Source organism: Peromyscus californicus, unplaced genomic scaffold, assembly GCF_007827085.1.
Source record: "Peromyscus californicus insignis strain IS unplaced genomic scaffold, ASM782708v3 Scaffold_5__1_contigs__length_169319896, whole genome shotgun sequence".
Taxonomy (NCBI): domain Eukaryota; kingdom Metazoa; phylum Chordata; class Mammalia; order Rodentia; family Cricetidae; genus Peromyscus; species Peromyscus californicus.
Genome location: NW_026294573.1, coordinates 18,993,120 through 19,019,683, shown reverse-complemented (window position 1 = coordinate 19,019,683; position 26,564 = coordinate 18,993,120). Strand labels below are relative to the sequence as shown.

Genomic DNA, 26,564 nt, shown 5'->3' with positions numbered 1-26,564 from the left:
GTAGTTCAAAGTCATCTTCAGCCTCCTAGTGAGTTTGAGGCCAGCCTTGGCTACTGCTACATGAGACGTTGTCTTGAAATGCAAAAATAAATAAGCAGTTAAATAACTTACAAAGAGCAGACTTGTAGAGCTTAAGTAAGTCTTAAGGGCTAGAAAGATGGCTCAGCAGTTAAGAGCATTAGATGATCTTCCAGAGGACTCCAGTTCCAATTCCCAGCACCGACATAGCCACTCACCATGGTCTGTAACTCTAGTTCCAGGGGAATCTAATGTCCTCTTCTGGCCTCTGAAGGCACCAGGCATGCATGTGGTGCACATTCATGCAGACAGAATACCCATACAAATAAATATATAAATAAGTATTAGCAGCAGTCCATGTTAGGATACTCCTGTAATCCACCAATCACCTTTGAGGTAGAGGCAGGAGGATTAGGAAGGAATTCAAGGCCAGTCCAGGCTACATAAGAGTGTGAGGGCAACCTGGGCTGAGCCCTTGTATCAAAAACAAAAGAAAATAGTAATAGAATTATAATTATTTCTGGTTTCAATACTGGAATGTGGAGTTATTTTTTCCCCCAGCAATATATCATTTTAGCTAAGGAGTACAGCAGGCAGCACTTTCCCTGGCAGAGTGGACTTACAGCATTATCTGCTGTCGGTGACCCTTCGGACTGTGGGTGGCACAGGGTGGCACCAATGTGCAGCAGGACTCTTGTTCACACATCAACTGTGGCTTTTGACTTTCCTGCCTTTTATGTTATTGCCTGATCAGTCCTAAGACACACAGTGAAGAGACTGCACACAAAGAACTCTGCTCAATGGGCTGATTTAAAAAAACAACTTTTTATTAGTTTCAACATCAAAACTTGTTACAGGTAATTGCAAAGTGTCCCCCAAATTACATTCTGCTTTTGTCACCTCACAGGACAAGGAATGTTTAGAGATCCTCAGAACACAGGACAGTTGAAGCTGATAATGAACTATGGCCCACCACATCAAGCTCACTAAAACACAGGACACACGGACGAAAATCACTGACCGTTTTTCACAAGTGCAGCGGTATTCACTACAGAGCACGGGACCAGGGAGATTACAGACATGTCCAGATTCAGGACGAAATCCAGCGGCAGGTTTGGTTACGAAGAACTAAGTACAACAGCTGTGAAGGCTTTCTCACCCTTCAAAGATGCAAAGGGTACACAAGTGACAGGAATAAATACTCAGGGGCTGAAAGCAGAGGGTATGGCACAGTCACAGGACTGACACCTGTTGTCTCTCCTTAGTCCTCGAGCTGACTTAGGAAGACTGGAGACCAACAGGGAACAGTACAGAAAAACACAAATTATCTGCATAGATAGAAAAGAAATCCTCCTTCTGACAAGAATGCATACCTAGTCAAGGCCATGTGGGAGCTCCAAGGGTCACAGGACCCACTTCAAGGGTTGCAGGTTTCCAAGAGAAAGCACAAATCCAAGTTAGCAGGTCTCTGCACATTTCCTTCCCTGAGGTCACTTCTCAGCCTTGACTAGAAACCTTACAGGGAACAGGACAAGTTTCCAGCCCTGGCCAGAGACCCAACAGCTGCTACTATCTGCAGCTGGGCTGTGTGTCCACCCAGAAACCCTTGTTGTTGAGACAGGGTCTGACGCATAGACCAGGCTGACCTTAAACTTGCAACAATCCTCCTACCTTCGCCTTGAAGTGCTGGGATGACGGGCATGTGTCACCATGCTTGACCACATCTGGTAATTCTGATTCTGAACTATCACAGTTTGCTCTACTTAAGAGTGAAGGAACTGGCCGGGCGGTGGTGGCGCACGCCTTTAATCCCAGCACTCGGGAGGCAGAGCCAGGCGGATCTCTGTGAGTTCGAGGCCAGCCTGGTCTCCAAAGCGAGTTCCAGGAAAGGCGCAAAGCTACACAGAGAAACCCTGTCTCGAAAAACCAAAAAAAAAAAAAAAAAAAAGAGTGAAGGAACTGTGGCATGCTGAGGATGAGGACGGCTCTGGAGAACCATACTGCAAGGGGAGTGTAAAACACCAACAGTCATTTGTCATGTGGTGTCAGGGTCCATATACCTTACTCTTCCCACGTACCTAACCGTGCAGAACGAGTCTCTAGAACATGGCTTCTTGGTTGGAAACCAATATTTTCCCAGGACTTTTGTTCCTCTATATTGTCACACTAAGAAAAGAAAAACACCTTTTTTTCCCGCTTTGAGACAGGGTTTTGCTTATGTATCCCAGGCCAGTCTCATTCTCTCAATCCTCCTGCCTCACCCTCCTGAAGGCTGAGATTACAGGCCTGTGCCACCACACCCAGACAGTTGTTTCCTTTAACACAAATGTATTAAGGAACACAGAGGGAGGAGGAAAGGTGACAAGCTCACCTGTGTGACAGGTGAGGGCCAAGGCTCTACAGAGAAGAGGGCAAGCTGGCAGGCATGAGCCCCAGGCATCAAAGAATACACTTCCACTGATAATTATACCTAAAGCTTTCCTTTAAAAAATAAATCCTTGAGTCTATAAAATAGTTTACATAAAAATATAAAGCCCATGTCCATCTTTAGGGTTGAATAGAACTTGATTTTCTAAGCACAGAGGGAGAGGGACTTCCCCCAGCAAACCTTTAACTACATGCATGTGGCCTCTGTGCCCAGGTCCTTTCTTATGACTGTTTACAAGTTAACTGCATGAATGTGACTATCCAGGGAAGCCCACATAAAGTGCTAACATAAGTGCTGATGACCAAGGATTATGTAAGCAGATTGCAAGCCCACAGCTCAATGGTGATAAAAACACAAGCCACAATCAAGCTGATCAACAACTCCCAAGTCACTGCCTCCATCACTGATGTTTCTTATTTATCCTAAGGAGGAGTCTCTCCTACCTGCTGGGCCTTCAGTTCTTCTCTATGTGACAGGGAGGAGCATCCTCCACATTTTAAGAGCCCAATGCATGAAATGACATGGAAGAACAGGGAAGGCCAACTGCAGTCCCCACTACGCTGTGCACTCCCATGTAAGTCTGGTGCCAGCTCAGCCACATTGATTCTAAGACAGTCAAAGCATTTCACTTGATAATCATGACTTTTTTTTTTTTTTTTTTTTGGTCTGATTTGCTTTTTTAGACAGGGTCTCACTGTGTAGCCCTGGCTGGCCTCGAACTCACTGAATTCTGAGATCCATCTGCTGTACTAAAATTAAAGGTGTTCCCATCATGGCCAGCCATAATCATGACATTTTAAAAAGGCAGGCCTGGGGCTGGAGAGTAGCTCAGTGTGTAAGAGTGCTTGGTGCTCTTGAGGACCAGAGTTCAGTTCCTTCCCAGTACTCACTTCGGATGCTTTACTACTGTCTCTAGCTCCAGGAGATCCAATGCCGTTTTGGCCTTTGTGGGCACCCATATGTACACATACACACTGACATACACACTGACACATAAATAAAATAAATCTTTAAACCGTACCACTCTATATTCTCACTTTTAAAATACTTTTAGAGACAGAATTCATGAAAATGGCAAACAGCTGTCCCCTTATGGGACAAACTGCTCCTGACCTGTCCCCTGGCTATCCCCTCAACTCAAACAGCCCATTTAGTGGCCACAATGATCTATGTAAACCTTTATGTGAAACTTAAAATCTTCTCTGTATAATCCTCTCCCCTTTTTTGAGATAACCCAACGTAGCCCAGGCTGGCCTTAAATTCACTATTTAGTTGAGGACAACCCTGAACTCCTGACCCTTCTGCCTCCACCTCCCGGGTGCTGGGATTACAAGTGTGTGCCAGCCCACCTGGCCTCTTCCTAATGTTTGAGGGATGCTGTAAGAGTACCTGACTATCAGTTTTCCAAGATGAAGGGCTGCTCTTATCTCCTTCTGCCTCTCCACCTCTTTACATGGATTGATCTTTGGTTTCCACAGGTGGGTGTGTTGGGAAAATCTAGAATCTAAGAGCCAAACTCCTGGAGTCCTGCTGGCCAGCCCTCCTAAGTGTCATGTCTTCATTACCCTCCACAGGGTTTTTCCTAACACAAAACCCATTCTCTTTCCTTACATTCCTCATAGTTGGATTCCCACAGAGGTTCTGATTCTGAAGAAACCATGGTTACTTTTAGAGTTTCTTTCTGTAGAATGAATTGCAGATTTCTTAAGGAAAAGTGAGAAAGAGCTCCCAAAGAGCAGCTCCCAAGGATCTCAAAGGGGGGATGCCAGAATCCCCTAGTAGAATTAATTCTAAGAAATAATTCAGCTGGGCGGTGGTGGCGCACGCCTTTAATCCCAGCACTCAGGAGGCAGAGCCAGGCGGATCTCTGTGAGTTCGAGGCCAGCCTGGTCTACAAAGCGAGTTCCAGGAAAGGCACAAAGCTACACAGAGAAACCCTGTCTTGAAAAACAAAAACAACAATAACAACAACAAAATGGATGGGTATTTTTTCTTCTAGAGTTTGTTTTATGGAAATATTATACCAGAGAAGAGGAAAATATTAACATTTGCTATCCAGGAAAGTTTAAATGACTGCCCTTATCCTTGCACACACCCCCATACATACACACAATTTAATACTCTCAAAAAATTTAAAGAGATGAGTAGTTTGTACTTCTTGACTTAAATAAAAAAGGAAGAGGCCAGGTGTGGTGGCACACACTTTTAATTCCAGTACTCAGGAGGCAAAGGCAGGTGGCTCTCGGTGAGTTCGAGGCCTTCCTGGTCTACAGAGTGAGATCCAGGACAGTCAGAGCTAAAACAGAGAAACCCTGTCTTGAGAGAAAATAAAAAAGGCGATGTTCTTTAATTGGCAGCTAAAAAATGAAAGCCAAGACAAACTTAAAAATTGGGTTTTGATCACTTAGAAAATTAGAATTTCTTTTTCTTCTTCTTCTTCTTTTTTTTTTTTTTTGGTTTTTCGAGACAGGGTTTATCTGTGTACCTTTGCACCTTTCCTGGAACTCGCTTTGGAGACCAGGCTGGCCTCGAACTCAGAGATCCGCCTGCCTCTGCCTCCCGAGTGCTGGGATTAAAGGCGTGTGCCACCACCGCCCGGCTGATAATTTCTATTGCATAACGGGGAACACAAAAACTTCCCAACTGCTGAAAATCTACTTGCTTGCTGGCAGCTAGGGTCTGTCCTGCAACCCAAAGAAGCAAACTGCTGAGCTCAGAATTGCAAAATCAAGGTGGGTGCAAAGGAGAGCCTATCAGGTAACCCGACAGATGATGATTTGGATCCGACAAACCAGTGTGGAAGGAATCGTAATCTTCAATGGAATCCACCCGAGTTTCCCAATGGCAAACACGCAGATTGGCATCTGAGGGCTGAGAGTGTCTGAGGCAAGGACAACTCCTTCTGTTGTTGCTGCTGTTAGGTGTGGTGGTGCGTGCCTGAGACCCTAGCGCTTAGGAGACAGAGGCAGGAGCAGAGTCCAAGGTCATCCTTGAGACCATAGCAAGTTTGATGTCAACCAAGACTGTGTGAGACCCTGTTTCAACAAGTTAGACGACATTTGTGTGTATGTCTGTAATACAGTTTAAATCTTCAGAAATCAATTCTACCACACAAGACACGCAGCCCTAACACGTCACCCAAAGAACACAGCCATCATGGCTTCAATCTCTCCACTCTTCTTTACAGTAGCTGCTATGTTCATTTCTTAGTTCTATGTCTAGTCCCTTCATAAACACCAGCCAGCTCTGCATATGTGCCATGTAGTAAGAGAGCACAGTGAGAGGGTGGGGCTAGCTGACCCACCTGGAGCAGGGCACTCCTGGGCAGGAGAGCATTCTTCAAGAGGGACTGCAGCCCCAGCACACTAGTGATGCTGCACTGACATGTGCAAGAAGCAATTCTATCTAAATGTCAACTGCAAGCTAAGGTGGAAAATTTTATTAAAAAGGGAAGCATGAACTGCACACAGTGCCTTATACCTTCAATCCCAGGATTTGCCGGGCGGTGGTGGCGCACGCCTTTAATCCCAGCACTCGGGAGGCAGAGCCAGGCGGATCTCTGTGAGTTCGAGGCCAGCCTGGACTACCAAGTGAGTTCCAGGAAAGGCGCAAAGCTACTCAGAGAAACCCTGTCTCGAAAAACCAAAAAAAAAAAAAATAAAATAAAATAAAAAAATAAAATACCTTCAATCCCAGGACTCAAGAGGCTGAGGAAGGAGAACAGTCTTGGGCTCAAGGCCAGCCTGGGCTACAAAGTGAAACCCTGTCTTCAAACAAACAAACAAAGAAACAAACAAACAAAAAAAAAAAAAAAAAGAAAGAAAGAAACAACTCCTCCCAATTTAAAGTGGTCTTCAGAAAGTCTTATTATTTTCTAAAATTTAAGACTGTGACTAGCATCCCCAAATCTACACACAGCGCAGGACAACTCGAGCAGTGACAGGCCAGCATCAGGATGGTCAGGAGATTACCTGAAGAGCTGCTGCTCCTCCACAGGCTGCAACTCCTTGTCATCAGCAGCCAAGCTCCCAGTGACACAGCCTGCTTGCAGAGCCCAGGCTTACCTGGGAGGGCTGCACTGGGGGCAGGGTTCTGTGCACCACCTCCACCAACTGCAAGAGGGCTATCGAGATCAAGAGCACATCTGTGCATGCTGTGTGGAGCTGACAATCTCATTCATTTGGCATTTCATTCCAAAGGCTAGTGGAAAAATACTGGAGAAAAATGACTTCCACACATGATTTTGTATCCAACAAAAAAGAAGTCATGTACACTGAGTAACATTCAGCCTTTGCTCAATGTATTTGTTAGACACTACCACACCAGTACAAAAATACCCACACCAAATTACTGAAATTGTAAGACTAATTTTTAAATCTGTAAAAATGGTAGTGCACTGGGTGATTCTAGTTCTGGCCTTTGGTACCCAACGATCTACACGTTCAGGGGAACTAAGGTTTCTGGGGGAGGAGTCAGGCGCCACACAGTGGGGGCTAACCTTGTCGCGTAAAGTGCCATTTAGAATATGTTCAAAATTTCAAACAGCTGGCCACATCTGCTACTTCACCCCACGTTCCGGCCTGGCAAGGCTGGCCCGGCTGCCCAATGGATGCGGCGGCATCTCCTGGCTGCGCTCCAGTGCAGGTGCAGCAGCAGCAGCATCAGGAAGCACAGGTGCAGCAGCAGCAGCAGCATCAGGAAGCACAGGTGCGGCGGCAGGGCTCACAGTGCACAGTCCAGCTGCTCACTCAGCGCGGCCGTGGGGGCCTCTGGGCGCCGAGTCTGCGTGATTTTCTGTTTGGGGTTTTTTGCATCTTCTTCCTCTTCAGTTTCGCTTTCACAGACGTGCACCACCACGCTGGGAGTGGACTCGGTTCCTGCGTGCAGTTCGTATTTCTCCCCTGCCGAGGTAAGCAAGGAAAGAGACTTACTGCCAGTGGAAGGAATTCATTTCTTTTATCTCCCAACTTCCTCTTGCACTAACTCATTTAACAGCTGCTGATTTTTTGAGACTGAGTCTCAGGAAATCTGGGCCAGTCAGAAACTTGCTGCTGTAGCTGAGGCTGGCCTTGAACTCTGATTTTTCTGCTTCTATCTCCCAAGCGCTAAGATTGCAGGCATGGACTGACTCGGTGGGTTTGTGGCTTACAGTCTGTAAAACCAATCTGTCCTTCACTGGAGGCTTACCGTGTTCGGAATTAAGAAATTTCCTTTTTTTCCCCCTCTCGATGGGGTCTCACTATGCAGGCAGGCTTGTGGGAGGCCAGCTCCCACCTTCTCAAGGGTTCTTATGAGGAGGAGAGAGGGATAAGAAATAATAGGTAGAAAGACACCTAGAGGATGAGAGGAAAGACAGAACATAGGATGGCCTTGGGAGGGCCTGGACCACTATCCAATGGCCTCTTCCATTTATTCAAATAGTAACAATGCCAAGGGGCGGGGCAAAAGACACCCCCTTACAAGATCAAAGCACACCACACAGCCAAACACCTGGTAACCATGCCCGTGGTCAACTCATCTCCTTATGCAGCCCTGCTGAGTAAAGCAAGCTCAGATTCTTGGACCCTGAGTAAGTTCTCACTAGGAAACCTCTGTGGGTCTCCACATAGGCTGGCCTGGAACTCCTAGTGACTGCCTGCCTCCGCCTCCGAAGTGTTGTTAAAGGTAAGTGCCCCCATAGAAATTCCATTTAAAAAAAGGCACTGTCCTTTCTGTCCTGGGCCCTGGAGTTAAGATCCAAGCATAGCTGCTAAGCATGCAGTCACCTTAAGGACAGACTTCTGTTAGCACACCCTGAAACTACCCTTATTCACAACCACATCCTGAACAACATGTTAATCTCCATGACTTTACAGTGAGCGTGCTCAGGAATGGGCCTGCCACTATATGAATATACACAAGCTTCCTTCTTCGGGGAGGGCCTAGCTTTGGAAACAGCTCCTGTCTCTCCCTACAGGTGATAAAGCTTTCTCTTCTATCCTATGCTTACTTTGGCTTTGTGCTCACTAAGAATGGGAACCCACTGATTAGATTACATAAATACTAATTAAAATGGTAATATAAATGCTAATTGCTGCTCTACAAATAACTAAGGTGGGTTAGTTACATTCATAAAGGTTTTGGGTCCCATGGGGAGCACTGGCTAGGCTCCAGGATGCAGTCTCTAGTGTAGGACCTGACATCTGAAGGAGTTCAAATGTCCACAAGCATAAAGCTCCCTCTCAGATGCCTCTGAAGTCCCCTGAAGAGACACACTGTCCTTAATGGGGGAATCAGCTCCTCACATTGTTAAGGCGATGAGAGAGACAAGCAGAGAAGAAAGTAAGAAACGAAAAAGAAAAAGTAAAGAGAAACTTTGGAAGGCGTGACAGGTGGCCATCACTAAATAACACAGAGCAGCCGCATCTGCATAGTGCTGGACTGGGCTGCAGAGAGAAAGCAGCGAGTGTTCTCTAGCTGCCTATGTCGAGTCCCAGCTGAATCACTAACAGTGAAAATTACCATGCTGCACACACCACCCAACCCTTACAACCCTGCTCAGGTAACTCGGGCTCATCGGCAACGGGCTGAGGACCACAGCACTGGAAAATGCAGTTAGAGCGTGGACCCAGACTGGTGTGACTGCAGAGTCCACCGGGCAGTGCCACTGTTGCTGGCCTCCACAGCCTACTGAACATGGTCTCCGACACACAAAGCTCCCGGGGACAGATGGTAAGAGCAAAGCAGAACCCGTTACCTGGCCCCAGCTTGGAGACAGCACAGAGTAAGTCATAGTTGATCACAGGCATGGCATCCTCACTCTGCTTCCACCCCACTGGTGGGGAGGCTGGAGGGGAGATGAGGAACTGCTTGGTGGGCTGTGGTGGCAGTAAGTAGGACTTGTCCCGAGCCTCCCCGGACACCTGCACCTGCAGGAAGGACAGGATCACGAGCACTCTGCAAACACATCTTCCTCGTCTTCATTTGTCATCTTTATGGTAACTGCTACTTTCTTAGAGGGGTGACTAAACATGTCTCTAAAACATCTGTGATCTCCCAGGGGGTGGACTGGGTTCACCTGGCTCACTGCACCAGGCCACACACACTGGGTCCTTGACAGACATGAGCTGAGTGAAAGAATACATGTAGAAACAGATGGACAAAGAGATGCACAGCAGGAACTACGGCTGTGATCTGGCTCTAAGTGTTCCTCAGGGTCGGTGTGGTAGAGGCTTGCTCCCTGAGGGGTGAAACTGGGCGCCTTTGGGAGGCAGGGAGGTCATTAGTCACTGGGAGCATACTCTAAGGCACAGGGGGACCCCAGCCCCTTATTCTTCCTGTTTCCATGAAGGAGGTGAACAGCTTTGCTCTGCCTTCATGAGCTGCCCCTACTGCAGGTCCAAAGGAAAAGGGGCGATCCTCTATAAACTGAAACCTCCAAACCATGAGCCAAGACTTTTCTCCTCTGCAGCTGATTACCTCAGGTATGAGTTACGGTGTGTGTGCTGGCTAGTTTTATGTCACTTGACACAGCTTTCATCACTGAGAGAAGGGAACCTCAACTGACAAGCTGCCTCCATAAGACTGGGATTAGGCAAGCCTGTAGAGCATTTTCTTACTTAGTGATTGATGGGGGAGGGCCCTGCCTATTGTGGGTGGTACCACCCTGGGCTAGTGGTCCTGGGTTCTATAAGAAAGCAGGCTTAACAAGCCATGAAGAGCAAGCCAGTAAGCTGCACCCCTCCATGGCCACTGTATCCTGCTTCCAGGTTCCTGCCCAGGTAGAGTTCTTGCCTAGGCTTCCCTCAATGGAAAGTGATATGTAAACCAAATAAACCTTTTCGTCTCCAGGTTGCTTTTGGTCATGGTGTTTCATCACAGTACCAGTAACCCTAACTCAGTGGGATAGTACTATAGTGGAATAGTGACTAACACACTAAGTTCCAGTCTTAGAAGAGATAAAATTGCTTGTGTGGCAGTCAGAGGTCACAGGTCGGCTCTTTCCTTCCATCATGTATGTATATGTTCCAGGGATCAAACTCAGGTCCTCAAGCTTAGTGGCAAGTACCTTTACCCACTGAGCCCTCTTGATGGCCCTTGAAGATTTTCCTCTCTGTTCTCCCATGGATGACACATCCTAAGTGCCATTTTAGATGCAGAGAACATTTAATCCACTAACCTGAAGTGCCAGGGCTTAACCCTCACAGAACCTCAGTCGAGCAAAGCTGCCAGGAAAATGAATCCCTTAACTTAGTCTCAGCAAACAACGACAGAAGGCTTACTACACTCCTAAGATAGAGGAACTTGTGTATGGGTAAAGTAAGAGAAAACGTTCCATCGTCTGCTCGCGGGAACGCTGACTCACAAACCTCTGACCCACGGCTGGAGGGAGAACTGTAGAGCTGTGATGGAGAAGCAGCTGCGGGGCGCGCAGCCACACGGCACGGCACACAGCCGCTTGTCACGCAGCCACACGGCACGCAGCCGCTTGTCACGCAGCCACTCGGCACGCAGTACCTGTGCAAAGTACAGCTTCAGCTTCTGGCCATGGAAGTCACTCTCGTGGAGCTCTATCCGAGCTCTGGCCGCAGCCTCGGGCTTGCTGAAGTTGATCCGCACTCTGCGGAAGCTCTTGAACAACTGGAACGTGACCTGGTCATCATAGAGGGTGAACAGAGCTTCGAACCTCTCCTGCGAGGCGGAGACAAGGGGGACGAAAGAACAAATACTCCAATTAACAGGAAGCCTGCTGAAGAGAGGTGGCTGGTGACACTCCCTGTGTAGCGCACATTTTCTCCAAGGCACTCGGAGTGGATATCGCGTGACTTGTGCAGACTCCCATCTGCAGTCTGCGCTGACTGGAAACGGCTAGCTGTGTTAAATACTGCAGCCTCAAAGGTCATAAAATAAATAGGATGGCTAAAACGGACACGTCTCCACACAGAACAGGAGCACGGCCACCGCGGTCACCTATGTACCCAGCCGTGCTGTTCCTCTGTCAAAGGAACATCTCTGGCATTTGGGGTGACCCTTCCCCTGCTTTCTTCACAGTGCTAGGCATCTGTCTGCTGCTTAAGTTTGACACACTGGGCGGGCGACTGCTTCCTCTTAGAACCTGAACACCTCCCCCAGCATGTACGCACAATAAAACACAGAGAAATCACTCCTACCTTTTGTTTTTTGTTTTTATTTTTGAGACTCGGCTCTCCTGCAGTCCAGGTCGGCCTCTAACTTGCTAGTAGCTGAAGACAGCCTTGAACTCCTGGTTCGCCTACCTCCAGCTCTGGGAGAACTGATAACAGGTGCCACCAGGCCTGGCCGCTTCCTAACTTCTGCTTTGGACTTCTATGTATCCTTATGCTTTAGGAACGTTTCAGAAGCAGCACGTGTACACGTGATGTGCGTGTGATGTGTGCATGTAAATAAAGCCAATTTACCACTCACTGTCTTGTCCTGAGAGTGTCTCTCACTATGTCGTCCTGGCTGGTCTGAAACTCAGAGATCCACCTGCTCCTGCTCCTGAATGCTGGAATTATTAGATTGGCCTTTAAAATCTTCAACTATTAAGCTGGGCAGTGGTAGCGCATGGCTTTAACCCCAGCACTCGGGAGGCAGAGGCAGATTTCTGTTGAGTTCGAGGCCAACCTGGTCTACAGAGTGAGTTCCAGGGCAGCCAGGGCTCTTACACAGAGAAACTGTCTTGGAAAAAAATTTTAATAGATAAATAAATTCAAATATTAAACAAGTTTTAGTAGTGTTTTTGGTTATACAGACTATAAAGAAATCGGGGTCAGAAGACCCTAATTTCAGAACAGATTCTTACTTGCCATTCAGCCTGCTTCCTGAGAAGTCTGCACCATTCCTCCTCAGCCACTACTATGGAAAACCCACCCATGGGGCAGCGGATAGCTCATGGGTAAAGGTGCTTGCTGCCTTCCCCGATGACCTGAGTATTCAATCCAGCTGCTGCTCTGTATTTGGTCATGTTGAGTGTCCCCATCAAAAACAGGACTGGGGGTCAGGCAGACCTGCCTTCACATGCCCCATCACCACAAGAAAACCACTCAAAAATCAACAGATATATATTCTGTATACAAAGGGACACATGACATTTCATACCAGCCAGTCCTACCTCGAATAATTCTCTGAGGCTGGGGAGATGGCTCAGTGGACACTTGGCATTCAAGTGTGAGAACCAGTGTTTAGATACCCAGGACCCATATAAGAAGCTGGGCAGGCATGATGGCCTGTAATCCCAGTGATTAAGGGGAGACAGGAGCTGGAGAGTTACACTAGTCGAATCAGTGAGCTCTAGGTTCAGTAAGAGACACCTGACATTAACATCTGTCCTCCTCATGCATGCACACATATACCCACAAGCACACGTGTGAACACACACACACACACACACACACCCCACATACATATATACCGAACTTCACTCTGCATTAACATTGACTGAGTCCACACGCAGACCTAAGGTACACATTAGGAAAAGATGTATTACATTTTCAAACTCATGCTCAATCATAAGCAAGTCTGTTTCCTATTTTAAGAAAAGGAAAGTTGGTGGCTAGAAAATGGCTCAGTGGGCAAGGAATCTTGACCATCAGAGTTTGATCCCTGACCCCACATGGTAGAAACAGCCCACAGACTCCTGAAAGTTGTTCTCTGGCATCTATACTTGTGCTGTGGAATATGCTCCACCCCTAAATAAATGTAAAGTATCGAAATTTCCTTGGGGGGCCTGCCTAGAGGAGATTTCTCCCACAGTCCTGGGGAGGAGGCTACGGTGTGGGGTAATCTGAGGGGTTCTCTATTAAATCTACATACACAAAACCTTTGATTTATTCACTTTATCTTTATTTTTTTTTAAGATTTATTTATTTATTATGTATACAGTGTTCTGCTTGCATGTGTCCCTGCAGGCCAGAAGAGGGCAACAGATCTCATTACAGATGGTTGTGAGCCACCATGTGGGTGCTGGGAATTGAACTCAGGACCTCTGGAAGAGCAGTCAGTGCTCTTAACCGCTGAGCTGGCTCTCCAGCCCCTTTATTTACTTTATTTTTCTGAGTCAGTTCTCTAATTCTGCTCTCTCCCTTAGCTCCTTTCTTGCCTGATTTCCTTCTACATTTATCTGCTGTCTCCTCCAAGTTCTATCTTAAGTCTCTCATCTTAGTTCTGGCCCATCTTGGTCTTTCTCATCTCGTTCTTCCCCATCTGGCTCTTCCTCATCTTCCATCTCATTCTTCTAGTTCTCCAGTCAAAATCACCTCTAAATCTCTGAGGTTTACAGTTATATACCCATGCAATAGCAGTGCTCTAGCTAAAGCAAGGTTACCAGGCTTGAATTCTTACAGGGTGGTAAAGGCAGACAAGAGTTTTCCTCAGGCAGTGACCGTCAGGCTTTCTTTTACAACCCAAAAGGGGAGTGGTAAAGAAGGAGGAGGTCAACTAAGCTAAAATGGGTTGATATATCAGGAAAAGGGAATTTATGTGCTCAAAACTACATTCCTAAAAATGGTTAGGTAAAATGTTAAAGAGTCTATAATGTTAGTATAAATACCACTAAGGTATTTAAAGGTTAAAAGTTCTTAGGGAGGTTATGAGCACACATGAAATTCATAGTAGAGAACAGCTGATACATTAGAAGCCGAATAACACCAAATACTCGCTGAGATTTGGCTTACTCCTCTGGAAGGCCCTCAGCTTCTTCCAAGTATTAGCTTGTCATAAACAGTCTGAGGCCAGTCTGGTCTACAAAGTGAGTTCCAGGACTACCTGGGCTGTTATAGAGAAACTCTGTCTCTAAAAAACAAAAAAAAAAAAAAAAAAAAAAAAAGGAAAAAAAGAAAGAAAACTAGGGCTAACGAGATGGCTCTGTGGTTGAGAATATTTGCTGCTCTTGCAGAGGACCAGGATTCATTTTCCAACATCTACATTGTAGGTGGCTCACAACCATCTACAACTCCAGTTCCAAGGGATCTAATACCCTCATCTGGTTTCTTTGGAGATCCATACAAATAAAACTTAAAAAGAAAAAGAAGAAGAAAAGAAAACCAACAAGAACTCAATTTTTCATGGAGTCACAACCTTCCCAGGCCATGTGTGGGAAAAAAACGGAAATAGATTTACTGGTGTGAAGTTCCTCCCAATAAGTCTCTTTAAAACTTAAAATGTGAATTATTATTATTTGTGTGCATGAGTGGGTGTGTGGGTGGAGGTCTCAGAACTGTGTGGCATCCATGCTCTCCTGTCCTTCCTGTGGGTTTCCAGGGAGACTGTCAGGCTTGCATCACTGAGTGGCAGGCCTTTTCCCAGTGACCCATCTCACTGTCCCCAAAGAATTCTCACAACTGTGATTTTTGGATAAAGTGGTCCTAAGATCCTCTCAGATACCAAAATGCTTGTATATACATTGCTGGATACAAACAGGGCAGTTTTTGCAAAGAACTAGCATACTTCTCCGTTATGTTAAACCACCTCTCCATGATCTACACAGAATTCAATGTAAACAGTTTTTATACTGTATTGCTTAGGAATGACAAAGATCTGTAAATACTCAGTATAGAAACAACTTATTCTTTTTTTCTCCTCTTTCCTTTTCTGAGACACGGTCTCACTATGCAGCCCTTATGGCTAGCCTGGAACTCACTATGCAGACCAAGATGGCCTCCAACTCACAGAGACCCACCTGTCTCTGCCTCCCATGTGCAGGGATTAAACCTGTACATGCGTAGTGCTAGATACAATTTCTTAACAGAACATTTTCCACCAGTGACTGTTTGAACTCTGGGATGCTACCTCCACTGAGATACAAAAGGCTGGGTTTAATACCTGTGCTTTCTTACGATAACAAATAAATTGTCTCTAACATGAAATTCAGAGCTCTTAAACAGATGAGAAAAGCAGGATGGATGATTTCAGATTTTTAAACTGTGGCTGAACTGGACAAAGAAACAGCACTTGTGAAATAAAACAACCTGCAGAGAAACCCCTTTGTGATGACCATGCCGGCCAGCCCCTGCTGCATAGGTTCTCATCTTCAGGCAGGACCCCTGAGCCACTCCCCCACCCCACCACACTCATATGCCCAGGACTGTTTGGATTGCCGCCCTTTGCTCAGAAGCTGTAGAGACTACATTCTGCAGAAGGGCCAGCTCTTCCACTTGGCATCAGGGTGCTTCACAGGATGGCCCAACATCCACCTCCCAGCAAGTGTTGTTGACTTGGGTACTTATCACCTGTATGTCAACCACACAGAATGCTCTTTACTCTCTCCTGCCATACACTGTCTTAATTAGGTTTCTTAGTATATCTGGTTTCCTCTGGCTAAAACTTCCTTCATTTTCTCTGCTAAAATTCTAACTCTCACAGCTCTTTCCCAGTGCCACATGCCCTTCCGAGAGACTTACTGAACCTGGCTGTGAATGTGTCTGCTGAAACTTTGATGGACTTCCAATGTTCCTAGAGGGACTAACTTTCCACTTTGTACCTGATCCATCAGCTCCACTACAGGACTGTATACCCATGACTCAAAAGCTGTGTAATTCGCACTCTATCCCCCAACCTAACCGGCATGGAGCCTTACACTACAGGTGTTTGAACATGTATCCAGCTCTGCCCTGAAAGACACTAAAGGAAGTCCAGCCTGGGCTACAGAGTGAGAATGGGTCTCACTGAAAGGAAAATTCTTTGTACATAGTAACATTTACGGGCCAAGTCAGGAGAGGTGGTTTCTATCTGTGTTCCCAGTGCTCAGGAGGCTGAGGAGGACTGTCCAGATGTCAGCCTAGACCACAGTGAGACTATGCCAGGAAAAGAGAGAAAGAGAGAGAGAGAGAGAGAGAGAGAGAGAGAGAGAGAGAGAGAGAGAGAGAGAGAAAAGGAAGATAGGTATGTAGGCTTTTATGAGTGTAGAAAGTAATACCAGAAATGTTAACAATGAGCTAATAATTAGCCCTAATAGCCTACATGCAATAAGCCCCAAGAAAAAGCTGAATTCCTTAAGAATTTTTTCTCTTTTTTTTTTCCTTTTCTTTCTTTTTTTTGGTTTTTCAAGACAGGGTTTCTCTGTATAGCTTTGCGCCTTTCCTGGAACTGGAACCTTCAGGCTGGCCCTGAACTCACAGAGATCCCCCTGCCTCTGCCTCCCTAGTGCTGGGATTAAAGGCGTACGCCACCACGGCCTGGCTCTGAATTCCTTCTTTAGTGAATGTACAAGGAGGAAGCGAGGCAAAAAAATCATGTGCTTGGAGGCTGGGCATGGTGACATATCCCTGTGACATATCTCAGTGTTCAGGAGTTAGAGCTGGGAGATCACTGGAAGTTCCAGGTCAGCTTGAGCCACACAGCCTATTCCAGGCCAGCCTAAGTCACACAGCCAATTATAGGTCAGTCTGAAGCACAGAGCAAATCCTAGGCCAGCCTGAGCCACATAGCCAATCCCAGGCCAGCCTAAGTCACACAGCCTATTCCAGGCCATCCTGAGCCATACAGCCTATCCCAGGCCAGCCTGAGCCACACAGCCTATTCCAGGCCAGCCTGGGCTGCAAAGTTAAGACCTTGTCTCAAACAGCAGCAGCATTTGCTGGGTAAAGGAGGACTCAGTGGAGGTGGGAAAGGCACAGGATGTATATGGCAGAAACACATTATATACACAAATAAAATTGCTAATGAATCACATTATGTATATTTAATTTCTTCAAGCAAAACGTTAAAAAAGCTTTTCTTCGGCCGGGCGGTGGTGGTACGCGCCTTTAATCCCAGTACTCGGGAGGCAGAGGCAGGCGGATCTCTGTGAGTTCAAGGCCAGCCTGATCTACACAGTGAGTTCCAGGAAAGGTGCAAAGCTACACAGGGAAACCCTGTCTTGAAAAACCAAAAAAAAAAAAAAAGCTTTTCTTCAAGTGCAGTCTCCAAAACTCAATGAGTGAATAAAAAGCACATTTAACGAGCCTCGGTTGCAGAGTTCACTAGAAGCCAATGCTTCTCAAGTGGAGTGGGAGCACGGGCTCTGAAGCACACCTGTCAGTGGCAGACAGAGACTCTCCTAAGATACAGGGAGGGGTCCTGTGTGGCACACACTGTGTTATTTCATGTCACGGGCCCTCCGACCTGTCTGCCCAAAGCTATCTATGCTTCCCATAGAGAGAGTGCAGGGACTGGGGGCGTGCCTACCTTCTGCTCTGAGACCTCAAACACTGCTTCGTGGACACCGCAAGCAAAAAGTGAGGTGGGCAGGTCGCTTAGATCCATCATCTCTTCCAAGTCGTCTTCATTTTCACCGAAGACCATCTCCTCTTCCTCCTCCTGGTCGCTGCTACAGAGATCTGACTGGCTATCATTCCAAGACTTCATGGTGTCTCGGAGCATCTTCTCTGTGGGTAAAGTTCTAGGATATCTGCCAGACACTTACTGCTTAAAAAAAAAAAAAAAAAGGGAAACAACAGAGAAAAAAACTGAGGGCCTTATCATGTTCAGTCAATCTATTTCTCAAGACAGCAATTCATCAAACAAAATGACTTTATCCAGGAAAGATCAATCAGCATTTAAGTCAGCTCCAGCTCTCACAAATGAATTTTCTATCTACAAATCTGATTTGTGTAGCAGATTTTATGGGGCAATGAAATATGAAGAAGCAAAAAAGCAAGCGCTTCCTAGTGAAAACGGCATGAGGAGGATAATGTGACATGAGCGCGTCAATATGTACTTTAGTTTACAAGCAGAGCGAGGCAAAGTGGGAGCCAGAGCGCCCTTCACATATTTGTTTTGGGTTTTAGGTGGAAAATACTGGAAGTGGCCCAGCAGAATCACACCCACACGGTCTGCTCGCCATCTGCACCCTCAAACGCTGTCTGTGAGGCTCTGCCTTTCTTAACCAGTCTGTTTTTTTTTTCTGGGCAGACTCTCAAATAATTAAGTTGCTTAGGTCTCCGAGTTCCCTCTAAAAGGTGTTCGTGGACACGCACTGCAAGTGTGTAAACACACTACTAAAGCTGGAAGACAATCCAGAGGACACACTTTTGAACTTTTAGACATTGTGCACTTAAAGTCAGGAGCCTCAAGCTGACACTGCCCCTCTGTAAAACACCGGGGCCAGCCGGGCGGTGGTGGCGCACGCCTTTAATCCCAGCACTCAGGAGGCAGAGCCAGGCGGATCTCTGTGAGTTCGAGGCCGGCCTGGGCTACCAAGTGAGTTCCAGGAAAGGCACAAAGCTACACAGAGAAACCTTGTCTCGAAAAACCAAAAAAAAAACACCGGGGCAGAATCTGCCTGTGTCTGGCTCTTCAGGGAACCACGCCACACTCACCATGCAGTGTCCCTTTGGACACGACATATTTCAAGATGACCTGGAACTGAAGAAAACCCATGAGTGACAGAGACACTGAGTGATCATGATTATTACGACTGCACTTGTGAGTTCCCCTTTCATTTCAAAGGACACAGGCTGCAGACACATTGCTTACATAGGATACATTCCCTACTGGTTGTTAACTATGGGATAAAAATAGCGGAGTTTCCCATTATTCTATACCACTCAAGAGATCTTAAAAAATTGCATCTCTATACTTGCTTCTGTCAATATTCTGGGCACCTACCGCCAGGCACTGGGAGACACCAGAGTAGTTCTCCTATAGGGCCATCCAGTCACATTCCCCAACAGGGCCTCATCCAACTGTCTGCCATACTATCCATTTCATCCACCTCAGCACATAAGCCTGTTCATGTTGCATCCCCAACATGCCCACCGTGCTGTCCGTCATCCACCTGCTCCTCTTCCTACCCACTCCCTGCAGAGTGGGCTCACCTAGCTTACTTCCTCCACTTCACTCCCCCAGGGTTTTGTCTTCCAGGCAGCTGCCGTTCTCTCTTGGCTTCAACTCCCCTCACTACTGACAAGAAAGGCCTCCTAAGCACCAGAACCCCCCTTCTGCAGTCACCCTCGATGCCCCCTTCCTTCACTCCAGTCTCTCCCTGCAGGCGGTCACTCTTTACCATGGGTCTCTGTGGTTTCAGCGCTGCCCCCTCTGGGGCCTTTAAGTTCTTAGTTCCCAAGAACTTAAAGAACTTCTCTGGGTGCCCCGTGTGCCGGTACCATGGTGTATTTCACACAACTGCTCCTAAGCCATGAAGGACGGCCTCAAAGCCATGGGGAAATGATGGCTGACTGTGCACTGCACAAAATGGAAGTCTGGAAAATATACCATGTCCCCATGAGCCTCAGAGCTTCTGAGCTGCCCCTTGGTGGCCCACAGGTCAGACAATCATTTTTAGCTGATTCTTTTCATTGCTGCATGAGAACGTTCCGGTCCGAGGGGAGTCGCCCTCCCCCTCACCAACCAAGGAGAGTGTCTCACTATGGCTTTCATCAGGGAGGGCCTGGGCTCTCACCGTCCTTTGCTCCCTTCTCTGTGCTAAGGCTATACGGCTGCTTACAAATCACTCCAGGCCTTCCAATTCCCAGGCCCTGCCAGTTTCCAACTCACAGCTGCTTAGTAAGGGCTGCTGAACACCAGGAGACAGCACGAGCTTCATGTCATGTCTCCATGTCACTGGCATGTCATCAACGACAGAAGAAAATTCAGTTCTGTCAGGAATTAGAGATGGGCCCCCAAAACAGCTGTGGAGGACAACAGCAGGCAAAGAATGGGGTGCAGTCAGGCACCAGGCACGTGTGCACGACGTCAGGAAGAGAAATGCTGGAAAGCTGGTAACGGTGTTTAGCTACCTTGAGTATGAAAGTGGGCTTCCTTTGTAGCTGGTCTATTAGAGGCATTAACTGTTTGTTTGTTTGTTTGTAATCCCCCATTTATTTTGTATTTATTCCCCCACTTAAAAGATGTCAGATGCCAGGTGGTGGTGGTGGCGTACGGCCTTGAGAAGGCAGAGGCAGGCGAATCTCGGTGAGTTTGAAGCCAGCCTGGTCTACAGAGTGAGTTCCAGGATAATCAGAGCTGTTACACAGAGAAACCTTGTCTCAGGGGAAAAAAATAAAGACCCCCCCCCCTCAAAAAATAAAGAAGTTGTGAGAAAGATGGACGTGGTAGCCCATGTCTTTAATCCCAGCACTTGGCAGACAGAGGCTGGTGGATCTCCATGAGTTCCAGGCTAGTCTGGTTACTTAGGGAGTGAGTTCCAGACCAGTTCCAGGTAGGCAGAGCTCCTTCAGGGAAGGGGACAGGGGGAAAGAAAACCAGCCCATTTTCTGCCTACATATGCGCAGCACTAAGGATCAAACCCATGGCCTTGATAATGCTAAGCCCATACTCTACTACTGGGCTACAGCCCTGGCCTCCAGTCTACTTTTGATAATTATTACTTTGTTTCAAGGTTCTTCCTCTATAGGACAAAAATTAAAATAAAAATAGAGCATAGGAAACAATCTTTGGCTTGACTTAGAATGTTATATATTCATTTTCTGTTTTTCTACCTTCAACTTGGGGTAACTTTCTTTTGATATAACTTCAAAAACAAATGATAAAAATGGGCTTAGGCATGATAGCTCATGTCTATAACCTCAGCACTCAAGAGCCTGAGACAGGAGGACTGCTATGAGTTTGAAGTCAGCCTGGATTACACAGTGAGTTCCATTTCTGCCTGGGTTACAGAGTGAGATACTACCTCTGAAAAAACAACACATTTTAGCTGGGGGTAGTGACACAAAGCTTTAATCCCAGCACTCAGGAGACAGAGGCAGGTGGATCTCTGAGTTCAAGGACAGCCGGAGCTATATAGAGAAACTCTGCCTCAAAAATCCAAAAGAGATGGCTCAGGGGTTAAGAGCACTGACTGCTCTTGCAGAAGACCCAGATTCAATTCCCAGCACCCACATGGCAGCTCACACCTGTCTGTAACTCCAGTTCCAGGGGACCCGACACCATGGCAAAACACCAATGCACATAAAAACAAAACCAAACCAAACAGAACAACAACAAAACCAACACATCTTTATATATAGGTACCAGACTGCCTTTTAACTTTATCATTCTCTCTCCACGCTATTAAAAAGTAAAGTATAGCATATATACTCCCAAATCAGCATGTGAGAGCAAGATCAATTTCTTTTTTTTTTTTTTTTTTTTTTTTTTGGTTTTTCGAGACAGGGTTTCTCTGTGTAGCTTTGCGCCTTTCCTGGAACTCGCTTTGGAGACCAGGCTGGCCTCGAACTCACAGAGATCCGCCTGGCTCTGCCTCCCAAGTGCTGGGATTAAAGGCGTGAGCCACCACCGCCCGGCCAAGATCAATTTCTTACACAGTAGCAAACCCCATCCACTTAACAATGATATAATAGTATTATCTATTTTAGTCTCTACTCAAATTTCGTTAATCATCCTAATAATGGCCACAATAGTGATTTTTCCTTCAAAATGACTTATTTGTTGTGGCACTAAGGGTTGAACCCAGGGCCCCCCACACTAGGCAAGTGCTCTACCACTTCGAGGCTTTCTAGCCCTCTTTTTTCCTGTATTTTGAGACAGAGAGGCACGGTCTCACTAAGTTGTCCAGCCTGGCTCCGAATACCCACTTTAGCCTAGGCAGGCCTTTAACTTTTGATCCTCTTGCCTCAGCTTCTCCATTAGCTGGGATTACAGGCCTATGCCACCAAGCCCAGATCAAAGGTTTTAGATTATCACTAAGTAATTTTGTTATGAGACTTACACATTTATATTCTTAAAAAGGGCAGACTGTGGAAATACACGTAACTGTGAACATGTCTGAGCCCTCCTTGACTGTCTCCAGAGAGGTCAGGATCCACCTTCAGACCTTCAGCACGGGAACTCTGGCCCCCACAGGACTCTGTTACTCTACCTATCTTACCTAACTACTTCTGGTGGGTTTAGGTTTGTTTTTTTATTTCTATTATCTCTTTATGTGTTTGTGTTTTACGTATGCATGTGTGCTGGTATGCGCCATGGTGTACATGTGGAAGTCAGGGGACAAGTTTCGGGAGTCCACTCTCTCCTACCATGTGGATGGAACTCTGGCCATGTTAGGCGTGGCAGCAAGTGCCTCTACCCCTTGAGCCATCTCACCAAACCCGCCTGCCTCTTCCTGGTTCCTCAAGTACAAAACAGAGATAATAATAAACTTTACTCAATAAAGACGTTGGGAGAAATTTAAATGTTCATATTCAGAATAATGCTTTGCACATGACCAGTGCTCAGTAATTCTTTTAAAACAAGCATGGGTTTCCTTGTTAGTTGGAAGGACCCAGGTAGCATCAGATCTGTTGGTAGAAATGATATTTACATCATAATATGGAGGGGGAAAAAACAACAACAAAACAACCCTCTGAGTGATCACAAACAAAGGAAGAAAAACCCATCGAAGTTTGTATGACCTCAAGAAAAGCAGGGAGGGTTTATCAGTAAACTGAGCTCCTGAATAGCCACTGATCTAGACACCTGCGTCCAGTGTGAAAACAGATTTAACAGAAAGACGCCACCAGCCCTATTTGTCACAAGGAAATGCATATGGTATCAGCCATTACTTGACAGATGTTGACTATCTTGCTAAAAACACACAATGAGGCTTTTTGTTGTTTTTGTTTTGAAGTCAACACGGTCAATCACTTCAGAATTTCCTGGCATTCTAAATGCAGTTAAAATTGAAAAGGAGATATGCATGGACATCACGGACGGTAACCTAGCAGCTACTTAGAAGCTAACGTTGGTTTCATTAAGGCCATGAGCAAACAGTAGGGAGGTGGGGCTAGGGCTCAGTGCTACAGCCCTTGCCTGGCACTAGGAGACTCTGGGATCCATTCCTAGCCCAGAGGTTCTATTCCTGATACAGGAATTGCTGCAACCTCCACCTGAGCCAATCCTGGCTTAGCAACATCTCCAGTGCTGCTCTACCCTGGCTGGCTTCTGGCAAATGGTTTCTTCATAGAAACATTAAATGAGTGGGAAACCTCCAAGGATCATGGCCATCTGCTCTGCTGCACCAGCCTTAGGACAAAACTAATCCACCAAGGCTGAATGCCAAGCAATTTCAGCTCATTAGGAAAAGGTAAATTCTTTCTCCTCTAGAACTTTTAAAAAATATTATGTTTCCCAACTTGGGGAACATTTTAATATCTTAGCCAGATTCTTTTTTTAAATGAGCAAAATGGCTACAAAAACACTAGAAGCAAATGTGTACTTCATTTGAATTTCTAATTTAGACTAAATTTTCCAAAAGAACATTCAGGACTGCCAACATCAGGGTTCTGAAGTCTACCATGATTCCTCTATCTTCCATTCCTTCTTATCAATCATTGACAGGTAGAATTCTACCTTTTTTTTAAGTAGTAATGACAAACAAAAACAGCATAATAAAGTTGGTGGAACGTTAGTGTAAAATAGGTTATAAAGATTAGATTTTGGAGGCTAGAAAGATGGGTTAGCAGTTAACAGCATGTATTGCTTTTGCAGAGGACCAGAGTTTGGTTCCTAGCTCCTACCTCAGGTGGCTTATAACTACCTGCAACTCCAGCTCCAGGGAATCCAATGTCCTCTTCTGGTCTCCACAGATACCTGTGCTCATGTGCATATACTCACACACAGACATAATTAAAAATAAATAAATCTTTTAAAAAGTTATATTTCTGGGGCTAGAGAGACGGCTCTTGCTCTTGCAGAAGAACTGGGTTCAGTTTCCCGAACCCACATGGGAGCTCATAACCATCAATAATTCCAGGATATCCAATATCTTCTTCTGAGGGCACCAGGCATGCATGTGGTACATATACATACAAGCAGACAAAACATTCATGCACATAAAGTAAACCTTTAAAAACTTAAAAATGACATTTCTGTATTTGGAGTGTTTTCAGGACCCAAAGTCACACCACTTTCTTGCTAGTCTGTAACTGTTCCTATCATCATCACTGATGTTCCTGCTCTACCTACTAGTATGAGAAAGACCAGAATGAAAGCAATACATGGCAGGGCTTTGGAGAGCAACTGATGCTATTTGCTTTGCTGCATATAACTCCTAACTCATCCTCCTGAACATAATCACTTCACTCTAGGGCGATGCACTCTCAACTCAATGGCTGAAAGATTTCTTTTTTCCTGTTCTCATATTGGGGATTGAACCTAGGACCTCAAGCACTTTACCATGGAGCTACATCGCTCCAGGCAAAGTTGAGCTTTCTGTAGGTTTCTGAAGCTAAGTCAAATGCTTCTGAACATTAAAGCCTGCAGCCACCGCACAGGGTCAGATGAATGGAGTTCTAAGTCACTATTTTTCACGCCTTTCCCCATTTTTGGATCCACATGTCCTGTAACATCATACAGCACTGCTTCTCATTTGTTAGCCTAAGACTATAAGGTTTGAAAACCTTAAAATGTGTCACAATTGAATAGTAAAGAAAAAACTCCCACGTTTCCCAAAAGCACTAAAACCTCCGCTCTTGGAAACTGGTTGCCAATGAGGTAAAATGTAAAGCTGTAGCGAAGACTAATAGGACACTAATTTTAATTTTTTTCATAACCCTCCTACATCCAAAGTCTATCAGACCGCTAAGAAAAAATCCCGATCAAAAAGAACAACTCTGCATGCTGCATAAACATCCAGACACTGAGACTTGATATATTTTTAATTTATTCTGGCTTTTTTATTTACCTGTATGTGTGTGCCTGTGTGTATGTGCATCAGGAATGTGTATGAGCCCTCAGAGGTAAGAAGAGGGTTGGGATCACCTGGACCTGGAGTTATAGACTGTTGTGAGCTGTCATATGGATGCTGGGAATCCAATCTCAGTCCTCTGCAAGAGCAGTAAGTGCTCTTAACAGCCGAGCCAGACCTCCAGCCCCAGTATTTAGCTGGAATATATTTACTTATTTAATGTATGTGTTTGCCTGTGGCCACAGCGACACTCATGTGGAGGTCAGAGGACACCTGCAGGAGTTGGTTCTCTCCTTCCACCACGTGGGTTCCTGGGATCCAGGAACTCCAGTGGTCAGCTTTGCAGCATCTACCTGCTGAACCGTCACACAGGATCAAATACTGTTTCACAGTTTGAAATACTGGACCAAAGGAAATGGCTTAGTGATAAAATAATAGGTTTGGGTTTTTTTTGTTTGTTTGTTTGTTTTCTGACAGGGCCTTGTTATGTGGTCCAGGCTAGCCTCCCAAGTATGGAGAGTATAAATGTTTGCCACACCCAGTTCTTAGAATAAGATTTTTAAGTAATCTCTAATTACAGATACAGATGAAATTATTTCTCTGGCCAAACAGTAGATGAAAGATTTCTACGAAAAGTTCAAGAAAATGTGTTGTACTAGATAGCTTTCAGTAGGGGGATGTGAGTATTTTTGGGTTTTAAACCCTACACTACAACATCACTCTAAATAATCCAAGTTCGAATCTGAAACACGGACGTGAGCAGCTACAATCTTAATCCCCTGAGGAGATGATGAGATTTCGCACGGAAGCTGGAACCGGGCAACCTGGAAACAGACCGCTATTGAAAGCGCGTCGGTTCAGGAGGCGGTCACAAGTTTCCAGAAGCCAGGGAAGCAGAGATGCACGGATGATTATTCCTGCATCCTGGGGGAGGGAGAGGGTGGGGGGAGGAGACTGGGGGCTTCCACCTGCTGCCGTCCCTGTTTTACTGGCCACACCTTTCCTGCCTTCGGGGGCAGGTTGGGCCTGCCATCTTTCAAAAAGTCGTGCAGTTGATGGAGAAATTGGTGGTGGAGGAGGAAGGACTTGGGGGCGAGGGGTGTTTTGTAGGATGTCACCCCGATGCGTCCGGGGAAGACCCTGGGGACCAGGCGGCTGGCCCTTAGCAGCGTCTAAGGGGCTCCGGGCAGCTCTGGGCGGCTGCGGCTGCGGCTGCGGCTGCGGCTGCTTTAACTTTCAAGGGTCCTGAGCATCCATCAGCCAGCGCCGCTGCAAACCTGCTCCCGGCGGCCGCGCGCCGGCCCCGCCCTGCGAAGGGGACACTCACCTGTGCACTCGAGGGGAGAGGCCCGGGGGTGACGAGCACCGCCTGGGGCGGACAGACCCCCTCCGCCCGGGGCCGCGAGGAGCCGCCACGCCCTCGACGCCGGCCGCTGCGGCCGCCTCAGCCGGGGACGCGGGCGGTGACTTGGGCCCGAGCGAGGTTGCCGGCGTCGCGCGCCTCACGCCCTCCCCTCG

The 26,564-nt window shown here is 46.5% G+C and overlaps 1 protein-coding gene across 2 annotated transcripts; it reads right to left on the bottom strand.

The window, feature by feature from the left end:
• Positions 1-824: 824 nt before the first annotated feature.
• Positions 825-26,529, bottom strand: Rcan3 (RCAN family member 3). 2 transcript variants are annotated; one of them, XM_052716505.1, is made up of 6 exons: positions 26,374-26,529; positions 17,609-17,848; positions 10,943-11,116; positions 9,183-9,354; positions 6,131-7,347; positions 825-5,926 (listed from the first exon to the last, which is right to left on the bottom strand). In XM_052716505.1, exons 2-5 carry the CDS (start codon positions 17,801-17,803, stop codon positions 7,169-7,171), a joined length of 720 nt encoding a protein of 239 aa, XP_052572465.1. In that variant the 5' UTR covers positions 17,804-17,848; positions 26,374-26,529; the 3' UTR covers positions 825-5,926; positions 6,131-7,168. The 2 variants fall into 2 exon arrangements, with proteins under 2 accessions (XP_052572465.1, XP_052572464.1); XM_052716504.1 differs by having other exon boundaries at positions 17,609-17,845; positions 26,374-26,524.
• Positions 26,530-26,564: the final 35 nt, after the last annotated feature.